Source organism: Gymnoscopelus microlampas (assembly GCF_963454915.1).
Source record: "Gymnoscopelus microlampas genome assembly, chromosome: 6".
Classification (NCBI taxonomy): domain Eukaryota; kingdom Metazoa; phylum Chordata; class Actinopteri; order Myctophiformes; family Myctophidae; genus Gymnoscopelus; species Gymnoscopelus microlampas.
This window is the reverse complement of record NC_139943.1, coordinates 40,295,283-40,311,673: the sequence shown is the minus strand read 5'-3', so window position 1 is coordinate 40,311,673 and position 16,391 is coordinate 40,295,283. Positions and strand designations below refer to the sequence as shown.

At 38.7% G+C, this 16,391-nt stretch overlaps 1 protein-coding gene across 1 annotated transcript; it reads left to right on the top strand.

Moving 5' to 3' along the window:
- Nucleotides 1-244: 244 nt before the first annotated feature.
- On the top strand, nt 245-9,059 carry znf592 (zinc finger protein 592). Its single transcript, XM_084059047.1, has 9 exons — nt 245-370; nt 783-3,061; nt 3,168-3,346; nt 3,719-3,892; nt 4,041-4,200; nt 5,543-5,818; nt 6,302-6,411; nt 6,508-6,646; nt 6,813-9,059. The coding sequence occupies exons 2-9, from the start codon at nt 809-811 to the stop codon at nt 7,302-7,304; spliced, it is 3,783 nt and encodes a 1,260-aa protein (XP_083915173.1). The 5' UTR covers nt 245-370; nt 783-808; the 3' UTR covers nt 7,305-9,059.
- The last annotated feature ends 7,332 nt before the right edge of the window (nt 9,060-16,391 follow it).

The following is a 16,391-nucleotide window of genomic DNA, read 5'->3' as shown; positions in this document are numbered from 1 at the left end:
CTGTCCAAACTCGATGGTCACGCCTTGAATTGACTCCGTTGGACAAGAACAACACAACCACAATAATTCGTTCAATGTGATGAATATAATTGCTCTTGCATGTTAAACAGCCAGTTGATGCAGAGTTATAGAGTTGATGTCACCAATGTTGTCTCTTCCGGTTGCCTGACAACCAGCAACTAACCAATCAAAACGCGACTAACCGTCCCTCCGGCCGATGGGATTCGGAGTCTTGCGAGAAGAAGGCGAAGGGAAGTACAGTACAGACGACGTCAACGCCTGCACAGCTAATGCTAGGCTAGCTGTCAACCTTAAACTTTAGTCCCAATATAGAATTCATTGGTGTTGCCCACTTTAACCGGGTCAGATGGTAAGCGTACAGTATTGCGTCGATTAAAGGCTTTACTAGCTAGCTAACTTCATGGCTCGTTTTAATGACAACACCGTAGCTGGATTGCTAGCTTGCTAGTGGCTAACATTAGCTACCAGTACAGCTAGCTAACGTTCCAAAACCCAAACAAGTCAACTGCTCATGTTGCGAGGCCTTGCAGCTTCTTGGTCAAGATTGTAATGACACATACACACTGTCATCAGGCTTGCTAAAGTGAGCAAGGTCACAGACATGGTCTGTTTTAGGTTACTTGGTGATAGCTGTTGAGAAGATAGCTTGTTTTATGTCATCACAGCAGCAATCTAACTAATGTATGGCTGCTATCATAAATTATGTAACTGGGCAGAATCAGATACAGTGACAGATTATGTTTTTTTGTGTCTCCCCCCAGGTTTTAGACAGGCCTACCGTCCAAACATGGGTGACATGAAAACCCCAGATTTTGATGATCTCCTGGCTGCCTTTGACATCCCAGATGCCACTGGGTTGGATGGCAAAGAGCCCATCCAGGAGAGTCATGAGGAGACAGAGGGTCAGCTAAAACACACTGACATGTGCCTGGACGACGATGGCTTATTGGATCACCACGCTGTCACTGCAGCAGATATCCCCGTTGTGAGTGTTATTGTCAAAAACACAAGTCGTCAGGAGTCTCTGGAAGGTTTTGGTGACGGGCTGCATTCAGTCCCTCCATTGCAAAATGGATACAGGGGACTGGAGACCTCTGTTGACTCCAGTGACAGTGAATCGCCTAACAGTGGCTTTTCCAAGTCGTTTGCGTCGACACTGAATGGGGATGCCTCCAGAGAACAGCTGGCAGAGGCACCGACTCAGCATAAACCTGAAGCAACACCTCTCTTTTCACAATCTTTTGCTCAGTTTAGTCCCATCTCTAGTCCTGAATCTGAAGACACTCAGAGTAGTATAGTGGACAGCTGTCAAAAACAAGAAAGACCCTACTTCCCAGGTTTGGTGGAACCTTCCTTGTCAGACAATCAGAAAACAATATCCCTCAGCATGTTTGATGGTTGCCCTGAGGAGAGTGACACCCACGAGAACACCCTGAGCAGTATAACAGAATCCACCAAACCTGAACATACACTGACTGAGGAGCCTTCCGGAAGTTACGACAGTGACAAAAACGTTTCTCATGACGGTATACTGCCTCCTCCAAATGACCCAAATCAGACAAAGACCAACTGTGATTCAGCTGCTAAGCCTGATATGCCCACCCCTCATTCAGATGTCAAAACTCAGACATCTTCTTGCCTTGAGGCGCTTGTGGCTCTGAATACTGGAAAGGATCACAGTGAGCAAACTAATCTTAGAGAGTCATCAGTGGTTCAGAGTGACTCCATAAAGGCCAGTCCCAAGGTGCCCACATCACCTCAAAGTCCCGGGAGTCCTCTGGAAGCCGCGGAACGGCTGATGAAACCCTCCGACAGCCCTTTAAGCATCTACAGTGATAGCAGTGGTAAGGCCTCGCCTGCAATGGCCTCTGGTTCACCCCCCTCCATACCCAGGGTCAGAATTAAGACTTTCAAAACCACGTCTGGGCATATCAAGCGCACAGTCACCAGTGTGTTGCCTGATTCAGAGACGGATGACGATCAGTCAGCCTATGAGTCCTCTCCATCTCAGAGTATGATCAGTGAGGATTCCTACTGCAATATGTCTCCTCCTCAGTCTCAAAATGTGGCTGGTGATATCACTGTTGGAATGCCTGTTAAAGAAGATGCTCCAGTTAGTACTCTTCCATCAAAAGTTTTACACAGTAAATCAGAGGGACACCCTAAGAAGCCAAGCCTAAAGCAATCCCCATCAATTTTCCATAGCGCTAGTGGTGGCCCTGTCAAAAGCTCTTTTGCACAGCAACGGCAGAAACCGAAGAGAATTCCATCAGCCCTAACAGGGCCCGCTACAACAAATACAAACTTCCTTCCCAAAGCAATGCACTTGGCCAACCTAAACCTGGTCCCTCACAGTGTGGCGGCCTCAGTTGCGGCACGCTCCACGTCACATCAACAGAGTCAACCTGCTCTCTCCTCATCTACAGTGTACAGCACTGTCCCACTGGTGCATCAGGTTAAGACGCCCAGCCCTCATCCAAACACCTCCGTTCCTAACACAGCAGCAGGAACCTTAAACAGACTGTTGAACAATGCCAACCCCGTGCCTACGTACGTGCCCAACCTGAATCCTCCTCCAGAGAGCAACATCAATCTTCCGCCCCGTGGATACTGCTGCCTGGAGTGTGGAGACTCCTTCGGGGTGGAAAGGAGTCTCATACACCACTATGGCAGGAGAAGCGTCCACATTGAAGTAGCATGTACCCACTGTGCAAAGACGCTGGTGTTCTTTAACAAGTGTGCCTTGCTGGCTCATGCCCGGGAGCACAAGAATAAAGGGATGGTGATGCAGTGCACGCAGCTCTTAATGAAACCCATTGCAGAGGAACAAATGTTTGCACCCCTGAGCACAGGATCATTTGTGAATGCAGACACTCGTGTTTTACCACCACCCTCACCTAAAAGCCAACCAGTTATGCCCCTCTATCCAGACAATGTCATCCGGCACCGGCTACGTTGCCTGGAGTGTAACAAGCAATTGTCAGACTACAGAGCACTTGCAGGCCATTACCAGAGGTTGTCAGAAGATCTGGAAGGGCTGGCAAGTAGATATTGTATTATAGCTATATGGGGGGGAAAAGTTTTATGATGGCCATTTCTGATGTAATATGTTTTTGTGTTATTTTTTCTTCATTTATCACATCTAGACATGCAAGGTGTGTTCCATGTTATTACCCAACCGGTGTAGCTTCAAAGCCCACCAACGCATTCATGCACACAAGTCTCCTTACTGCTGCCCAGAGTGTGGCTCGCTGAGTCGTTCTGCAGACATACAGAAGCATGTCAAGGAAAACTGTCTCCACTACACACGCAAGGCTTGGTACAAGTAAGTATTTCCATCAGGCTGCCTTAATTACTCACAGTTAGGAGTGAAATGAGTAATCCATTGACAGAAAATGTATCAAATGAAATTTTAGTAAACAAATAATTGGCTTAGTGATGTATCGTAAAAATGTGTAATATGTATTTACAACTTCACCTAAATATGAATGCTTGTCTTCCATACTATTACATAATTTCTATTTGGATTTGTGACGTGACGTGTTTTCTAAATTAATTGCATAGATGAATAATCAAAAATATTATGGACAGATAATAATCACTAGTTGCAGCCCTAGTGTCAGTGAAGGCCAAGGCCTAAGTTACTGGAGACAAAATGTGACTGAAAAAGCTATTCTCATTCTCCCCTGTCCTGCAGATGTCTTCACTGTGACATGGTTTTTAAGACGGTTCACGGTCAAAAGAATCACATCGAAGAAAAACACTGTGAGGTCTTTTACAAGTGTTCCATCTGTCCAGTTGCCTTCAAATCATCTGACAGCTGTGATACCCATGTACAAAATAAGCACGACAGTAATAAAACATCACCGCAGTAAGTTAACCTCTTGAATCTGCAATGGCAGCCCTGTTTAAAGTTTTACCTTTCTCCTTTCGCAATATGTTTGGCACATATTCGGAATGACTTTTATTCTTTGTTTTCTTTTTCTTTTACTGTATTATTGTTTGTCTCTGTCTTCCAGGTTAATCTTTAAGTGCTCATGCGAGACAGTGTTCAAGAAAAAGCAGTTACTCTTTCAGCACTTCCATCAGAGTGCCAGTAAGCGAGCTACTTGTGTATTCAAGTGTCCAGAGTGCTCTTCAGTTTTCCCCCAAAAGCAGGTGTTGATGCAGCACTTCAAGGTTGGCCCTGCTTGTCTTTTTTTCTTGAGATATGATGTGTATGACTTAATATGGATACATTACTTTATAATTAACCCCCTGTGAATGATCCATTAGTTATTGTGTATTGTTTTTCTTTGTTTTATTGTGTATGAGCCTTTACATGGCCTCCTGATGCTGTATCTCTATACTGCTTTGTTACATTTGTATTATTTAAGCGCTGCATATGTCCATATCTGGACAGCATTCATTTCCATTCCCCAGCAGTCGTACAGTAGGCACATTCAGGGCAAGATTTACTCGTATTTATTTATTTTTAACTCACTTAAATTCTTTGTGCCTTAAGTTGTTTCAGATGCATTCAATTTACAATTTAGGCATTTAGCAGACGCTTTCTGCTCCTAGAAAAATAAGTTATTTATCAAAAAGTCGCATCAGCCTGGAAATATGCTTGTCATCTTTAGCATACAGTACCTTATGTGTCATCGAAATGTGCACTTCTGTGAATGCATTTAAAGGAGGACTGCACAAATGGCGGGAGTAGATACACATTCGGCTGGAAAAGACAGCCTCTAAAAGACAGGTGCTCTAATAGACAGGTGCAAATCCAGTTCTAGTTTTTGTTTCTGCTGACTATAGGGGAAATGGTTACGGTTGTAATGATGGCAGGAAATGGCGACTGACACAACTACACTGTCATTGTGATTTATAGTCCTGTTTCAGTTTCTTGATTATGAAACAAATATATTCCGATATGCCTTCTTGTTTCTTTCATTCCCACAGTTTACGTTGTATTTCATCCGCTGAGCAAATGACGATCGCATTATTCTGATATAATCTTTTCAGAAATACTAACAACAATAACACATTAAGTCATTGATTTGATATGAATTGCAAATACTCACAAAATATACATTCAAAACATGCCAGTTCCTTTTCAACTTAAGTTGCTTGAAAAATGCAAGGTTGGTGTGACCAAAAAGAAATAAAGAGTGCAGTTTTCACCTTCCATGTACAAATCTGGCCCTCGGTATGCATATTATATAAAGACAGGGCCTTATGTGTACATTATGTATACACTATGTAGTAGGACATAATGCAGTATATCTACACTTAGTACTTGGAAGTACGGTATATTATATTCATGTTTTGCACATACTGTACATAGGTACTCTACAGTATGTACTTGTCGTCTTTATATTGTGCATTCTTCCTTATTGCACACACTATTACACACTTTTTGTTAGTGAAACTGCAAACAGTTCTCTACTCAGGCATTAATACAGTTTTGTATCAAATCTCATTGTACAAGTACAGCAGTAATTGTTTTCTCTGTTTGTGCTGTCTGTTGTCTATTCTACAGAGTGTGCATGGTGGTATCTTCAAAGGGGAGGCGGAAAAGAACGGTAATCAGACGGACAGGACCACTCAGCACCAGGAGACTGTATCCACAGTCCAGCAGCCCAATATTCCCAGTACCGCTAAACGCACACGCACACGCACAGACACCAACAGAAAGAGAGCCGAGCAGGACAGCAAACCCTGTGTGAAGCCTGCTGGCTGGACCTGTGGCGAGTGTCTCCAGACGTTCCCTGAGCGAGACTCCTATGTTTCTCACATGAAAAGTGACCACGGAAGGGTGAGCATTATGGGTTCTCCATGATGAAGTGTGTTTTATTTTTTGTATGCATTTCTTTTTAAACCCTTCTATGATTGATTATTTGTTTTAACCATGTTGCACTCTGAGATTCCCCATGAATGAAAAGTGCAATAGAAATAACATTTATTATTATAATATTATACATATGTAAAAAAATAATTGGAGTGTTATAGAGTTGACTGAAGACCCATTGATGGTCTTTCACTTAGGTATTTGTATTGGAGTAGTTAATGAATTCTTCAGGAATGTGCACAAAATGTACCATATTCACATAATCACATGGCAGCCATTTTGTTTATTTGCAAGTTTCTCAACCCTCAGATGATGAAGAGTAAAATGGCCACTTTTTGAATAAAAATGATCTATTATTGTTAAGAAGTAAAGTACAGTAGATGTTCGCATCAGCCTGTGCATTTTTCTATATAGCCAAGTTAGTCAACTGGGTATATATATTTTTTACAGTCCATGAAGAGGTATCCGTGTCGACAGTGTGAGAGGTCTTTCAACTCTTCGACCAGTTTGAGAAGGCACATACGCAATGACCATGATGTTAAGAAAACGTACTCTTGTTGGTAAGACTTTCATAAAAATGCAGTCTTGTCATTGTCTTAAATCATTTTATTAAAATAAGTTATTTATTCTCATGTGGTGTGCTTTTCATTCCCAAGGTATTGCACAGATACAAAGACCGTATTCAGCACGGGTGTGATGTTGAAGAACCACATAAGTCTAATGCACGGCATCAAAAACCCTGATTTAAGCTTAATGCCAAAAACACCTATACAGGAATCCAACGTCTTGAGAGAGGTGATTTGTTTTCCTTCTTCTTATCTGTAAATTTCCTTTTTTTCCCCATCCACCCTTTACATAGAAAACAACATGCATAATTACAGTAACCACAAGGAAAATGCATCTTATCAGTATTTGTTGTCATTCTCGAACGGTGGCTTGTTTGTTTGTTTGTTTTAACCAGGGACTGGGCACAAAAAGACCTGCCACAGACACCCAGAGCGAGAGGCGAGACCCTGCCGTCAGTCAAGACGTTTCTTTGGCCAAACGTCCGAAGGCTTCGTTTCGCTGCTCAAAGTGTGGCTTCACCACAGAGGACAGCACTCAGTTCCAGGAGCACATACCTCAGCATAAGACCGACGACAACACTCCCCAGTGCCTTCACTGTGGACTATGCTTCACATCCCCAATATCACTTAACAGGCACCTTTACATTGTACACAAAGTAAAAGAAGACGAGAAGCCCCTGTCCTCCGTGGAGGAACCAGAGATTAGAAAGGAGGTGCAACATGCTAGATCATCTGAGGCTGATGCAGTGAATGAATCGCTACAACGGCGCTCAGATGATGCACAGCAGGCAGAAGAGAAATCATCAGGACCACACTGTGATGGCACCTTGAACTGTCATTTAAAACCCAGCTCAAAAGCTCAAACACAGGAAGTCTGTCTCCAGTAGGCAGAGCAAACATCTGTAAAGCTGCTTCAATATCTCCCATCTTTTTTTTGTTTTTATTACAGTGTGTGTGACGATGACGTACTGTACAACTCTCGCTTTGAAGCGGTACTTGTGATGTTTTGGGCTCCATTGATGCCAGATGTCACAATTGAAATACACTCCTACATTTACTGAAAGGCAGTATTTTTGAGAAGATAAGATGTTCATATTTTAGCATCACATATTTCTTTTAGCTCCTGCATGTTGGTATTATATAGACAATAACTGTTGAAGAGCCTTTGGGACACACTCACAATCTTAGAACTATAGATCTTTAGTAGTATTTTCTAATTGTTGCATCCACCCAAACAAGATACTCAGGAATGTCTTAAGTTTGTTAGTAATGACTGATATAACAGAAGGGAGGGGATGGATTTTACCAATGTTATCAACAGCCATCCAATTAGTGTAAATTCATGTTAAAACATTATTTATTGCAACACAGAATATTAATACCTGAATAAAATTCAGGTTGCTGAATGCAATACCAATGAAGTACAAATGTATTGCACTCATAAGCATTTCTAATATATTTATTTACACACATTTATGGTCAGCATTTAAACAAAATGTGGTATATTTCAGTATCCAAAACATAGTTTTACATTCATATAAAACAGTTAACAAAAAAAAGCCATCTAATGATTTTTTTTTTACATAACTTTCATTTAAATCTTTACAGAATTTATTTTACTTATCTAAAATGTGTTTCTATCATGTGGCTATTGTAAATGTATAGAATTTTTGGTTGCTTGTCATCCTGGAGCCGGTGTAATTTGTGGCTGAGTGTTCTGTGGAACCATTAGGTGATGCAGAGGTATTGGAAATGTGGCACAGTGGTGATTGAGAATACCTCCGAATAGTGTGTTCTAGCAAGTGAAAGGAAATGATCGAGATCAGGGTACTTTAATTTTGTTTTTAATTGTTTCAGAAGAATCCGGAGCAGGTGTTATGAAGTGTGTAAGTGAAGGTCGATGACATGTTTGAATGCATGTTTTAGAAACCAGGGCCTGTATTTATGATGCCTTTAAGAAAATGGGAAACCACTCGTCTGGGAACACTGGTTAGGTTATACAATCGTACAAGGATTGTATGCATGTGAATTTAGAGGAAAGTTGGTCTGGTCCGCACTTGTATTCTAGGGTGCTTCACAAATGCAAGCCCTGGTTTGTATAGCAGTCTGTCGTGTTGTTTGGGATTTTGGGCTTTTCCTACCTCCACAGTCAATGGCCGTGATTGTTATACTTGATGTGGCTTTGGGGAGGCAGGTTAATTCAGTGCAATGTAAGAAAAAAAAAGTTATATTATATCCCACATTGAATTTCATAAATTATTTTGGGAATAATATTAATATATGGTCATATTGACTTGATTATCAAGTGAACTTTCTATTTAAGTGCTATATGAGCGGTTTATTTGTCTGTAATCCTAAGTATCTGTCCTTAAATCACCATAATGGCCACTGTGGAAAGTGCAGAGGCCAAAATGTAATTGTAATTTTCACAACATGTTTCTTGTTTTATAATGCTTGTTGAGAGACATTTGTACTTTTGATACTGTGTACAGTAAGAACAGTAAGTTAATCTGTGTACATACATTATCTTATGATTGAATTGCAGCATTTTATAAAGCCCTCACCTATTCAGCATGCAGTGGCCTTTGTGCCTTGCTGTTATGTTTACTTCAAATACAAAATAAATTGGTGCAATTAATGGTGCTCTCCTTGTCTTCAGTTTCAAACGTTAGAGTAATCGGCTCAAATGCCAGGGAAAATGATGCATGCAAAAGCAGGATTATTCTTTGTAGAGATGGCATTTATGCATGGGAATTCTTGGTATTGCACTGCAGATTAGATTCTTTGAAGTGGCGAGATAGATAGATACCTTTATTATCCTGTGGGGGAAATTCCACCGCAGGTTACAATGGTACACTCTTATAACATCATCACATAAGGGACCAACCACTGGTGGGGGATTTCATATTAGAATATTAAGCCCATCCCTTCTCAGTATAACTGCCAGGCTCCGGAGTAGCAGAAGTGCAAAGACATTTAAGTCCTGGAGGGATTCACCAGCAATAATTGAATAATACATACAGTATAAGGGATGAGTGGACCATTGGCAGGGATTAGCAGAACTGGATTTCTGTCTTCTTTCATTCTAATCTCATACATTGCTATGACGTCTTCAATGACTCTAGATTTAACAGAACTTCGAAACAAAGTTTCAAAGATCAAAGTGAACCCACGAGGAAATCTATGGGCAACAGGTAAAGTCATGTATTAAAAATATTTTTTAACATATTTATCTTTTCATTGTTCACATTGAATTGATGTGCTTTGTTCTATAAGGTCACTTCATGGGCAAGAAAAGTGTTGTGGACAGCACTATCTTGGAGTCCGTGTTGGGAAATGTTGATCTACCCAGTAAAGTGGAAGCTGCCATCCCATCACATAAATCAGGGGAGAGGGAGATGATCTTTGAGCTGTTAAAAATTGCTCTACATGCTCAACACAAACAGGGCTTGGACATGTTAGTAGAATTTATATTATTGATTTAATTTATAATAACTCACAATTTATAAAGACAATATAAATGTGTTTCAAGTGTATGTGTTTTTGTGTGTACTGGAGCATATCAACTATTTTATATTATATTTTCTCTTACAGCAAGCAAGATCCTGCCTGAAGATAGAACAAGTTGATTATTGTATTTTATTTTATTTATTTGCATTTATTTATTTTTGAAATTTCACTAGAGGATAAGCCACTTGAGATGCAGCATTTCGTTTTCGAGGGGGTCCTCAATACATATTTTGTGAAAAATGTAAGCTGAAATAAGTTATAACTTATTCTTTATTTTTTAATGCAGCATATTTTTGTCAGTGGTGGCAATTTTGATAAATGAAGATCGTGATTATCATTATCAATGATTATTGTGTGTGTCTATGTGCAGGGTGTTGCTGAAAATGAGCATGTATGTTCAGCAATTACCCTGGGTAAATAAAGAACAAACTAAAAAAATTATCCAGTAGCAACTGCTTTGAGGTTTGATGTCTAATATTTGTGGTTCATTCATAATTTTAGTTTTGATTCCTGTCATGTAATAAATTGGTACAGAAAGCTATGCCTACTGGTCTCAATTTGGTTTGCTTATTTTGTTGTTTTTGCACAGATTTATTACAGCATTCAGTATATTCAAAGTACCAATGCAATATCTTAAATGATTTGCCCAGAGTGCATGGGAATTGTATAAACCTTTTAATATAATTGTACAATGACCCTAATGCTTAAAGGACCACTTCACCCATTTTCAACCTCCCATCATATAATTGGTCCTCACTCCTCACTAATGCTCATAATAAGATGGCACCATTTCTGTCTACTAACTCCATGTCTAACGCAAGAACAATCATCAATTTTAGCCATTACTACAAAATTACGTCACTGAGCCACGGTGACAAGCGGTGTCGTGGTCACTTCAGGACACGTAGCTGTTTTTACTCTTCACCCACCCACTACCCAATAATAAGTATTATTGAGGACCAATTATATTAAGAAAATGGGTGAAGTGCTCTTAATATAAAAGCCACATGGGTTTGGAGGCTACATCAATGAAACCTTATAACAATCATCATATAAATATTTGATGATATTTATATGATGGTAATTGGTTGACACACACCCTTTTATCACGTCATACTGAAATGTGTGTACAGTAGATTACTTCCAGGTTACCTTTATTAACAACATGCCCAGCTAGTGAAGCGTCTCTCCATCTACTACTTCATCTACTTTTAAGTTTGATAAAAATCTAACTGCAGAATATCAATGAATTAAAAATGACAATTCATAGACAGGTTAGGTGACGGTATTATCTGTCATAGTCTTCATGAAGGCTTGGGTCCAGTCATCTCAAGTGCCCACAGTCCTCTGCATACCCCAGGTTGTAGTACGTGTATATGGATGTACATGTCCAATGCACTCCAGTCTGTAGATACTGACTTGATCAAAAGTCATGGGGGAGGGTGAAATTATTCTTGACTGGTGAAAACATAGTCCTCTAAACTGTGGTTTAGACCATATGTTTGCTTATCTGATCTATTCGGTTGATCCGCCTATTATATCTATTTAATCTGTCTGATTTTACCTGCAATATTTACCTGTGAAACACACATTGATGGCAGAGGAATGGTGCACACCTTGTAGTACCTACTACAGCATCTGGGTACACAAAGTGGCATTTTGTTAACTTTTTAACTCTCTGCATAAGATCACACAGGATGTCTTGATATTGATATTTTTTTCTGTTTCTGTCCCTTTGTCAGACTTTACTTATTTAACCTTGTCCATGGTGTCTACCTTCATGTGATAGTCAGTAAGCCACTTGTACTAATACAGTAGCTGGACTGACAACAAAAATTGTCCTGGTTTAGTATATGTTTTTGGGATCAAACACAACAGTAAAATTGCTTCTGTATCTGGTAAATAAACATGTTTTGTTTTTGTTTTGTTTTTATTCCAGGCAAATGTTCCAGGGTCGACAGAAAGATATCTGTATTTAAATCATGTTTACTATTCTATAATGGAAATTTGCTTTCAAAACAGAGAAGTTATAGTGACATATATTGTTATTGGTCTATTTGTTTTTTCCCCTTTAATTTTGAAAACGTATCATGATGCTTGCATGTATTTTTATCATATGTGTACAAATTAGGTATCATTTATATTATCATTCTGAAATATCATTTGATCATTGTCACATTGCATACACCTTATTTGTATCTCAAAGCTAAGGCAGGCAATATCCCACTTCCAGTGGGAAGGCAAAGGCATGCCATAACAAAAGACTAGACCTCCTAGCAGGGTGAGTAGATAAGCACATGTGCATCAAAGAGCATTTATTTTAATTGAATTCATTTGAAGGCAAGCATCCTGACAGGAATTGCCTGTCAGTGCAATACGACAGTGTAGTAATAGAAGTGTTGAATGAGAGTTGCTTTAGGCTACAGCCACACTAATACATTTTCATTTAAAAACAAATTTGAAAATGAAAACACATCCACAACCACACAAACATTTTAACTAAAATAATCTCCGTCCACACTGCAGTCCTGAAAACACACATTACATTTGACATTTGACAGCCATTTGATAACAAAATTGAAATAGGCAACACTTGGTAGGCTACTACCGAGAATTAACAGAATCCATCAAGTTTGTCAAATTGCAGAATATCAATTAATTAAAATAACAAATTACAGACAGGTGAGGTGAGCATATTTGACAGCCATTTGATAACAACATTGAAATAGGCAACACTTGGTAGGCTACTACTGAGAATTAACAGAATCCATCAAATTTGTCAAATTGCAGAATATCAATTAATTAAAATAACAAGGTGAGGTGACCATATTATCTGTCATAGTCCTCATGAAGGCTTGGGCCCAGTCTTCTCAAGTGCCCACAGTCTTCTTCATACCCCAGGTTGTAGCAAATGTTGGTTGTACATATCCAATGCACTACAGTAAGTAAAACATTTTAGCTGAAATAATCTCTGTCCACACTGCAGTCCTGAAAACGCATATACATTTGACATTTGACAACAATGCATTTGGTAAAAAAGAATGTTTCCCCTTTCTGTTAATATCGTCTGTGGATTTAGCTGTTAGGTGAACTGTGTTTAGGCAACACAAGGCAGTGGCCGCTTACAGAAGCTAGTAGGCCTCATGTCTCTAAACAGACATAGCAGTCTTTATAATCTGTCATAATCAAATTTCTCAAGAACATTGTTGTTGTAACTAAGGGTTAGTTAGGTTAAAAAATCCCCTAGCATAGAATTGAACTTGAATTTCAATTCTTCCCTCTCAAAATAGACCATAACATTGAAATCCAAACACTTTATCGGTTTATTTGGGTACAAGAACACTATCATGTCAAAACCAGAGCGCTCTGAAATCGGATGAGATTCTCAGAGAATATTACATAATGCTCCCATGGAGAGTGAAATGACTGGAGTGGAGGCGTGAAAGACAGGTGCACACATTACGCAAAGGAAGTAAATCAGGTATCATCAATACTGAGTAACCTAGTCTCAGAAATATAAAGGATAAAAGAAAGTAAACAAAAGCAGTATTGTACGTTATAAACAAATCAAACATCTTCATACAGAGTCATAAAGATTGACCATCAGTACACAACATCTGGGTAACAAGGCAACATAAGAGACATGAATAGTCAGACTACAGACCAAACTATCAAAAGTCATGACATGGAAAAATAAGTACGCCTAGACTAAGGTACAAGATATACCAACTCCTTATAAACATCAAAGCATAGGTGTACTGTATATTAAAACCTGCAAAACATATTTGCAGGTTAAAGATCCAGAAAACATCTCTTTTTATTCTCTGATTCTATTGCAGCAGTAACGCACACCAAGGGTTTGATGAGGTGCTGACCTTCGGGAACAATCTTAAATAGGAGGGGAAAACGTTGCACATTCTGGTTCCATGTGTATTTTTATTTGACGTTTCGGCCCTTAGGCTTTCTTCGGAATCAACTAATTCTCTGAATCTGTCATACACTGACTTCATGACTGATACCTGATTGACTTGCTGATTGCTGAGTGCACCTGCCTGCACTTGTTGTTCACGCCTCCACACTGAAGTATATTTGGATTGTGTAATTTCACTCTCCACATGTTCTGACGAAGGTCTTGTACCGAAGCCTCAGCCTATAAATAGATGGTATTTGCATTACAGTGTTGCTGGAATCTACTTTGATACATACTATATATATATTTCTTTTCATTTTTCACCCATTATTATTTTTATTTTTTTTGGAATGCAGATTTCTTTTTTTTACTGAAATGTGTATTATACAATTGTAATGCATTTTTGGTTGTATGTCAGCCTGGAGCTGGAAAATGAAAAAAAATAAACATTTCAGTTTCCACAATGTGCCAGAGTTAGCTAAAGAGCTAATTTTCATCTGTAGTCCCGGGGCAGGTTATAAAAAGTAGTGGCCTAATTGTCAATACAATACAATACCATACAAATTGTATGTTGTGTTGTACTGTATATGATCTTTCCTACCTCCATAGTCAATGTCATTGATTAATGTGGCTTTGAGGAGTGGCAGGTGAATTCAGTGCAATGTAAAAATTGCAATTCAATGTGCATATATCTCCCACATTCAATTGCATACATTATTTTCGGAAGGATATTGATATATGGTCATATTGACTTAATAAGCAACTGAACCTCCTATTTTAGTGCTATATGAGTGGTTTATTTCTCTGTAATCCTAAGCATCTGTCCTTATATAGCCACTGTGAAAAGTAGAGGGGCCAAAATGAAATGTAATGTTTCACCTTGTTTCTGTTTTATAATACTGGTTGAGAGCATAGGTTGAGAGACATTTGTACCTTTGATACTGTGTACAGTAAGAACAGTAAGATAATCTGTGTACAAATTAACACACATATATTCAGCATACAATGGCCCTTGTGCCTTGCTGTATACTTTATATTTGAAGTATGTTTACTTCAAACATAAAATAAATTGTTGAAATTAATGTCTCTTTGTCTTCAGTCTGAAATGTTAGAAGTGCTGGCTCTAATACCACAGAACCACATGATGTCAAAGCAAAGCTATTCTTCTATTTTCAGAGATGGCATTTGTGCATGAGAATGATTTCTGTTGGATTGCTGATATGCTTTGAAGTGGCCACAGCAGGTTAGAATGGTACACTCTTAACACATCATCACATAAGGGACCAACCGCTGGTGGGTGATTTCATCCTATTTGAATATTAAGCCCATCCCTTCTCCTTATAACTGCCAGGCTCTGGTCTTGAGTAGCAGAAGTGCATAGAGATTGAAATCCTAGAGGGGTTCACCATTGTCTCATTGAATAATACATACAGTATAAATGATGAGTGGAACATTGCCAGGGATTTGCAGAACTGGATTTCTGTCTTCTTTTATTCTAATCTCATATATTGCAATGACGTCTTCTATGACTCTAGATTTAACAGAACTCAGAAATAAAGTTTCAAAGATCAAGGTGAACCCGAGGGGAAATCTATGGGCAACAGGTAAAGTCATATATTCTTTTTACTTTCTTTCTTTCTTTTTTCTTTTACTTTTTTTTTTTTACAAAAATGTAGAACATATTTGTATTGTAATTGTTCACATTGAAATGATGTGCTTTGTTCTGTAAGGTCACTTCATGGGCAAGAAAAGTGTTGTGGACAGCACTATTTTGGAGTCTGTGTTGGCAAATGTTGATCTACCCAGTAAAGTGGAAGCTGTCATCCCATCATATAAAGCAGAGGACCTGAGGGAGATGATCTTTGAGCTGTTAAAAATTGCTCTACATGCTCAACACAAACAGGGCTTGGACATGTTAGTAGAATGTATTATAATTTATGTACAGTAGATATTATCGATATGTGTGATTTTAAGTGTATATGTTTGTGTATACTGAAGCATGTGTGTATTTTATATTATGTTTTTCTTTTCTTACAGCAAGCAGGATCCTGCCTGAAGATTGTTTGATTGTTTTTTTGAGGTGCCAATTTTGATACATGAAGATGCGGTTATCAATGTGCAGAAGCCATTGCTTTAGGTCAATCATGTTGCATGTTTGTGGCTCACTCATAATTTGAGTATTGTGTCTAAGTTATGTCATGTAATAAATTGATACAGAAAGCTATAGCCTACTTATCTGATTTTTTTTGGGCTCATTTGGGCTAATTTCCCTGTTTTTAGACTTTTTAGAATTTATTACAACATCATATCCAAGGTATCAATGCAATATTTTAAATAATCTGACTAGAGTGCATTGGAATTGTATTTTAATATCATTACGTAGATTAAAACATGTTTAACACTGATACCTAATGCTTAAAGCAACATGGATTGAAAGGTTAGATCAATGAAACCTGACCATGAATCAGACAAGAAGATGTAATTGTTGATCATATAAATGATGATACAAATGTTGATGCTATTAAATGCATTAAAAGGAACATTTTAAACACTG

Bases quoted from the DNA above. Each gene is read 5' to 3' on its own strand.
- znf592 (XM_084059047.1), top strand. From the start codon at position 809: ATGGGTGACATGAAAACCCCAGATTTTGATGATCTCCTGGCTGCCTTT. The intron at 5,819-6,301 runs GTGAGCATTATG...TATTTTTTACAG, and splicing joins TGAAAAGTGACCACGGAAGG to TCCATGAAGAGGTATCCGTG. The intron at 6,412-6,507 runs GTAAGACTTTCA...TTCATTCCCAAG, and splicing joins AAGAAAACGTACTCTTGTTG to GTATTGCACAGATACAAAGA.